General features: G+C 48.8%; 1 protein-coding gene across 1 annotated transcript in view; it reads left to right on the top strand.

Moving 5' to 3' along the window:
* Positions 1-260: 260 nt before the first annotated feature.
* Positions 261-7,991, top strand: part of LOC112222072 (poly(rC)-binding protein 2) — a 93,143-nt gene continuing 85,412 nt past the window's right edge. The window contains 2 exon segments of the mRNA XM_042329726.1: positions 261-458; positions 7,594-7,617. Of these exon segments, the coding sequence (XP_042185660.1) occupies positions 351-458; positions 7,594-7,617 (132 nt within the window). The 5' untranslated portion in view covers positions 261-350.

A 7,991-nucleotide genomic window follows, 5' to 3' on the forward strand; every position in this document is an offset into this window, starting at 1 on the left:
TGGGCCACACCTGGAGGGGGGTGGAGACAAGCACTAAGACAGCTGAAACAGATCAGAGTGTGACAGTATGTTAAAGCTTGTCGCCGACGTACATTGAATGGCTATGTTCAAGTGGCTGGTTGTATTTCTATGTATACGGGTGATATAAATGTATTCCTTGTTTTTCTTTTTCGGAAAATAATCTAGTTGTTCAGTTTGCTGGGATGCCTTGTCGTAACAATAAATTACCGTTAATCAATGATATCAATGTTTTATTCTTCCTGTGTGTCCCTACAGAGAGCTGTGAGGAGAGAGAGAACCCACCTTCACCCTGAGAGTCTGTCTGTCTGTCTGTCTATAGAGCATCTTCCATGCGTCTACCTGTGTCTCATTCCCACATCAACATGAACTGTGAGCAGGACTTTGAAGAGGGGGGCATGAACGTCACCCTCACGCTACGGCTCCTCATGCACGGAAAGGTAGGTCTCACATTGGCTGTTGCGGTGACCGTATTACTGCCACACCAGCAGTCATGAGACACAACCGCAGTGAAATTCTACTTGACCGTTGAGTCATGGTAATCTCCATTTATGCACTCTGGACAACTCACTAACGATCATCAGGTCGCTAATGGCCTGGTACTCAGGGCTCTATTGTCCCTCTAACCTCTCTGACATCAATGCAAATGAGATGGAAAATCACATCAAAACACTTATCATCAAAACAGTATCATTCTTTTAAAACTCACCTCACTGTGATCGATACACGTGAAGAAAGAGGTTCAATAACAGGTTGAAACTGAGTGGGGAAAACGTGGTTGTTGTGGATGTTGTTTCAAAGCCAAACACAACAAAATGGACAGCTGCTTTCTAAGGTGATGATTCATTCAAAACATCTGAAATAAATTCAAAACGAGTTTAAAATAATAATTATGCCCCTTATACAATACATAGCCACGGCAGAAAAACAACACATTTAAGATATCTTCTTTAGGGGCAGAACAGCAGTTTTTTTTCTTGTCAGCTCAGGGATTCGATCCAGCAACCTTTCGGGTACTGGCCCAATGCTCTAACAACTAAGCTACCTGCCTCCTCTAACAACTAAGCTACCTACCTCCTCTAACCACTAGGCTACCTGCCTCCTCTAACCACTAGGCTACCTGCCTCCTCTAACAACTAAGCTACCTGCCTCCTCTAACCACTAGGCTACCTGCCTCCTCTAACCACTAGGCTACCTGCCTCCTCTAACCACTAGACTACCTGCCTCCTCTAACCACTAGACTACCTGCCTCCTCTAACCACTAGACTACCTGCCTCCTCTAACCACTAGGCTACCTGCCTCCTCTAACCACTAGACTACCTGCCTCCTCTAACCACTAGACTACCTGCCTCCTCTAACCACTAGACTACCTGCCTCCTCTAACCACTAGGCTACCTGCCTCCTCTAACCACTAGACTACCTGCCTCCTCTAACCACCAGACTACCTGCCTCTCTAACCACTAGACTACCTGCCTCCTCTAACCACTAGGCTACCTGCCTCCTCTAACCACTAGGCTACCTGCCTCCTCTAACCACTAGGCTACCTGCCTCCTCTAACCACTAGGCTACCTGCCTCCTCTAACCACTAGGCTACCTGCCTCCTCTAACCACTAGGCTACCTGCCTCCTCTAACCACTAGACTACCTGCCTCCTCTAACCACTAGACTACCTGCCTCCTCTAACCACTAGACTACCTGCCTCCTCTAACCACTAGACTACCTGCCTCCTCTAACCACTAGACTACCTGCCTCCTCTAACCACTAGACTACCTGCCTCCTCTAACCACTAGGTTACCTGCCTCTAACCAATAGGCTACCTGCCTCCTCTAACCACTAGACTACCTGCCTCCTCTAACCACTAGACTACCTGCCTCCTCTAACCACTAGGCTACCTGCCTCTAACCACTAGACTACCTGCCTCCTCTAACCACTAGACTAACTGTCTCCTCTAACCACTAGACTACCTGCCTCCGCTATCCACTAGGCTACCTGCCTCCTCTAACCACTAGACTACCTGCCTCCTCTATCCACTAGGCTACCTGCCTCCTCTATCCACTAGACTACCTGCCTCCTCTATCCACTAGGCTACCTGCCTCCTCTAACCACTAGACTACCTGCCTCCTCTATCCACTAGGCTACCTGCCTCCTCTTACCACTAGGCTACCTGCCTCCTCTAACCACTAGGCTACCTGCCTCCTCTAACCACTAGGCTACCTGCCTCTCTAACCACTAGGCTACCTGCCTCTCTAACCACTAGGTTACCTGCCTCCTCTAACCACTAGGCTACCTGCGTCCTCTAACCACTAGACTACCTGCCTCCTCTAACCACTAGACTACCTGCCTCCTCTAACCACTAGACTACCTGCCTCCTCTAATCACTAGACTACCTGCCTCCTCTGACCACTAGGCTACCTGCCTCCTCTAACCACTAGGCTACCTGCCTCTCTAACCACTAGGCTACCTGCCTCTCTAACCACTAGGCTACCTGCCTCCTCTAACCACTAGGCTACCTGCCTCCTCTAACCACTAGGCTACCTGCCTCCTCTAATCACTAGGCTACCTGCCTCATCTAAACACTAGGCTACCTGCCTCCTCTAACCACTAAGCTACCTGCCTCCTCTAACCACTAGGCTACCTGCCTCCTCTAACCACTAGGCTACCTGCCTCCTCTAACCACTAGACTACCTGCCTCCTCTAACCACTAGACTACCTGCCTCCTCTAACCACTAGACTACCTGCCTCCTCTAACCACTAGGCTACCTGCCTCCTCTAACCACTAGACTACCTGCCTCCTCTAACCACTAGACTACCTGCCTCCTCTAACCACTAGACTACCTGCCTCCTCTAACCACTAGGCTACCTGCCTCCTCTAACCACTAGACTACCTGCCTCCTCTAACCACCAGACTACCTGCCTCTCTAACCACCAGACTACCTGCCTCCTCTAACCACTAGGCTACCTGCCTCCTCTAACCACTAGACTACCTGCCTCCTCTAACCACTAGGCTACCTGCCTCCTCTAACCACTAGGCTACCTGCCTCCTCTAACCACTAGACTACCTGCCTCCTCTAACCACTAGGCTACCTGCCTCCTCTAACCACTAGGCTACCTGCCTCCTCTAACCACTAGGCTACCTGCCTCCTCTAACCACTAGGCTACCTGCCTCCTCTAACCACTAGGCTACCTGCCTCCTCTAACCACTAGGCTACCTGCCTCCTCTAACCACTAGACTACCTGCCTCCTCTAACCACTAGACTACCTGCCTCCTCTAACCACTAGACTACCTGCCTCCTCTAACCACTAGACTACCTGCCTCCTCTAACCACTAGACTACCTGCCTCCTCTAACCACTAGACTACCTGCCTCCTCTAACCACTAGGCTACCTGCCTCCTCTAACCACTAGGCTACCTGCCTCCTCTAACCACTAGACTACCTGCCTCCTCTAACCACTAGGCTACCTGCCTCCTCTAACCACTAGGCTACCTGCCTCCTCTAACCACTAGGCTACCTGCCTCCTCTAACCACTAGGCTACCTGCCTCCTCTAACCACTAGGCTACCTGCCTCCTCTAACCACTAGGCTACCTGCCTCCTCTAACCACTAGACTACCTGCCTCCTCTAACCACTAGACTACCTGCCTCCTCTAACCACTAGACTACCTGCCTCCTCTAACCACTAGACTACCTGCCTCCTCTAACCACTAGACTACCTGCCTCCTCTAACCACTAGACTACCTGCCTCCTCTAACCACTAGGCTACCTGCCTCTAACCACTAGGCTACCTGCCTCCTCTAACCACTAGACTACCTGCCTCCTCTAACCACTAGACTACCTGCCTCCTCTAACCACTAGAATACCTGCCTCCTCTAACCACTAGGCTACCTGCCTCTAACCACTAGACTACCTGCCTCCTCTAACCACTAGACTACCTGCCTCCTCTATCCACTAGGCTACCTGCCTCCTCTATCCACTAGGCTACCTGCGTCCTCTATCCACTAGGCTACCTGCCTCCTATATCCACTAGGCTACCTGCCTCCTCTATCCACTAGACTACCTGCCTCCTCTATCCACTAGGCTACCTGCCTCCTCTAACCACTAGGCTACCTGCCTCCTCTATCCACTAGGCTACCTGCCTCCTCTAACCACTAGGCTACCTGCCTCCTCTAACCACTAGACTACCTGCCTCCTCTAACCACTAGGCTACCTGCCTCCTCTAACCACTCTTTAGGCTACCTGCCTCCTCTAACCACTAGGCTACCTGCCTCCTCTAACCACTAGGCTACCTGCATCCTCTAACCACTAGGCTACCTGCCTCCTCTAACCACTAGGCTACCTGCCTCCTCTAACCACTAGGCTACCTGCCTCCTCTAACCACTAGACTACCTGCCTCCTCTAACCACTAGACTACCTGCCTCCTCTAACCACTAGACTACCTGCCTCCTCTAACCACTAGACTACCTGCCTCCACTAACCACTAGACTACCTGCCTCCTCTAACCACTAGGCTACCTGCCTCTAACCACTAGGCTACCTGCCTCCTCTAACCACTAGACTACCTGCCTCCTCTAACCACTAGACTACCTGCCTCCTCTAACCACTAGACTACCTGCCTCCTCTAACCACTAGGCTACCTGCCTCTAACCACTAGACTACCTGCCTCCTCTAACCACTAGACTACCTGCCTCCTCTAACCACTAGACTACCTGCCTCCTCTAACCACTAGACTACCTGCCTCCTCTATCCACTAGGCTACCTGCCTCCTCTAACCACTAGACTACCTGCCTCCTCTATCCACTAGGCTACCTGCCTCCTCTATCCACTAGGCTACCTGCCTCCTCTATCCACTAGGCTACCTGCCTCCTCTATCCACTAGGCTACCTGCCTCCTCTATCCACTAGACTACCTGCCTCCTCTATCCACTAGGCTACCTGCCTCCTCTAACCACTAGGCTACCTGCCTCCTCTATCCACTAGGCTACCTGCCTCCTCTTACCACTAGGCTACCTGCCTCCTCTATCCACTAGGCTACCTGCCTCCTCTATCCACTAGACTACCTGCCTCCTCTATCCACTAGGCTACCTGCCTCCTCTAACCACTAGACTACCTGCCTCCTCTATCCACTAGGCTACCTGCCTCCTCTAACCACTAGACTACCTGCCTCCTCTATCTACTAGGCTACCTGCCTCCTCTAACCACTAGACTACCTGCCTCCTCTATCCACTAGGCTACCTGCCTCCTCTAACCACTAGACTACCTGCCTCCTCTAACCACTAGACTACCTGCCTCCTCTAACCACTAGACTACCTGCCTCCTCTATCCACTAGGCTACCTGCCTCCTCTAACCACTAGACTACCTGCCTCCTCTAACCACTAGACTACCTGCCTCCTCTAACCACTAGGCTACCTGCCTCCTCTAACCACTAGGCTACCTGCCTCTAACCACTAGGCTACCTGCGTCCTCTAACCACTAGACTACCTGCCTCCTCTAACCACTAGACTACCTGCCTCCTCTAACCACTAGACTACCTGCCTCCTCTAATCACTAGACTACCTGCCTCCTCTAACCACTAGGCTACCTGCCTCCTCTAACCACTAGGCTACCTGCCTCTCTAACCACTAGGCTACCTGCCTCTCTAACCACTAGGCTACCTGCCTCCTCTAACCACTAGGCTACCTGCGTCCTCTAACCACTAGACTACCTGTCTCCTCTAACCACTAGACTACCTGCCTCCTCTAACCACTAGACTACCTGCCTCCTCTAATCACTAGACTACCTGCCTCCTCTAACCACTAGGCTACCTGCATCCTCTAACCACTAGGCTACCTGCCTTTATAACCACTAGGCTACCTGCCTCTCTAACCACTAGGCTACCTGCCTCCTCTAACCACTAGGCTACCTGCCTCCTCTATCCTCTATATCCTCCTCTATATCATTTAAAACTAAAGTTGCCAAATAACCCTAAGTCTAGCATATAGGACCTGTATATCATTTAAAACTAAAGTTGCCAAATAACCCCAAGTCTAGCATATAGGACCTGTATATCATTTAAAACTAAAGTTGCCAAATAACCCCAAGTCTAGCATATAGGACCTGTATATCATTTAAAACTAAAGTTGCCAAATAACCCTAAGTCTAGCATATAGGACCTGTATATCATTTAAAACTAAAGTTTAAAACCCTAAAGCATTAGGACCTGTATATCATTTAAAACTAAAGTTGCCAAATAACCCTAAGTCTAGCATATAGGACCTGTATATCATTTAAAACTAAAGTTGCCAAATAACCCTAAGTCTAGCATATAGGACCTGTATATCATTTAAAACTAAAGTTGCCAAATAACCCTAAGTCTAGCATATAGGACCTGTATATCATTTAAAACTAAAGTTGCCAAATAACCCTAAGTCTAGCATATAGGACCTGTATATCATTTAAAACTAAAGTTGCCAAATAACCCTAAGTCATATAGGACCTGTATCAAATGTCCTTTTTATGCTCAACGTAGCCACTTCATATGCCCACTCTCACTCCGGAATGAGAAAAATATCATTTTGTATTTTATTCAGTTCAGTTCAATTATATCCTTCTTCCTATAAAATCATATAATATTAAATATTGGCACGGGACTTATAAGCATATCTTGTCTGCTAAATGAACAAGCCTACAGCCTATGACATGGAGCACAACCAGATAACACAGTAGGCTGGCTCATATTCTGTTCTGCTGAAAGACATTTTGTTCATTTCATGTTTCTTTAGACCTGCCTATAATAAATAATGGATTTATTGTGATGGTGTATATTCAATTGATTCATTCAACTTTAAAAAATGTTTTTTAAATCAGCGGCTTGTATGCAGATTGTATGTATGGAGGCCTGGAGATGCTAAACATGTTTATGTTAATTAACAATCGATTACTGTACAGCCGTGCTAAGCTAGCCGTGCTAAGCTAGCCGTGCTAAGCTAGCCGTGCTAAGCTAGCCGTGCTGAGCTAGCCGTGCTGAGCTAGCCGTGCTGAGCTAGCCGTGCTGGGTTGGTTTCTGTACAGCACTTTGAGATATCAGCTGATGTACGAAGGGCTATATAAATAAATGTGATTTGATTTGATTTGATTACCGTGAGACCGGCAATGTTTTCTATGACATTAACCGTCTGACAAACATCCACAGCCCCTAGTCTCTCACACAGGCATGCTTATGACAGATACACACTCACACGGACTCATTCTGTTAATACAGAACACCGCACCGTCACACTATTGCTTCTCATGCACAGAAAAGGTACGTCACACACACACAAAGACAAACATGTGCACACACACACACATGCACACACACACACACACACACACACACACACACACACACACACACACACACACACACACACACACACACACACACACACACACACACAACCTGGTACAATCCTCAAACAGACAAATAACAGATGGACCAACAGACAGACAACAGACAGACAGACAGATGACATCAGTCAGATGACACCAGACAGACATACAGTGTCCTGGGAATGGACAGGATTAAATCAATATGGTGACATTTACTTTTGTTTCCTTTTGCAGGAAGTCGGCAGCATCATTGGAAAGGTGAGAAGCAATCTCTCTCTCTCTCTGTCTCTCTCTCTCTCTGTCTCTCTCGCTCTGTCTCTCTCTCTCTCTCTCTGTCTCTCTCTCTCTCTGTCTCTCTGGCTCTGTCTCTCTCTCTCTGTCTCTCTCTCTGTCCCTCTCTCTCTGTCTCTCTCTCTCTGTCTCTCTCTGTCCCTCTCTCTCTCTCTCTGTCTCTCTCTCTCTGTCTCTCTCTCTCTGTCTCTCTCTCTGTCCCTCTCTCTCTGTCTCTCTCTCTCTCTATAGCTCTCTCTCTCTCTCTGTCTCCCTCTCTGTCCCTCTCTCTCTGTCTCTCTCTCTCTCTATAGCTCTCTCTCTCTCTCTCTCTCTCTGTCTCTCTCTCTGTCTCTCTCGCT

Source organism: Oncorhynchus tshawytscha, linkage group LG02 (genome assembly GCF_018296145.1).
Source record: "Oncorhynchus tshawytscha isolate Ot180627B linkage group LG02, Otsh_v2.0, whole genome shotgun sequence".
NCBI classification, from domain to species: domain Eukaryota; kingdom Metazoa; phylum Chordata; class Actinopteri; order Salmoniformes; family Salmonidae; genus Oncorhynchus; species Oncorhynchus tshawytscha.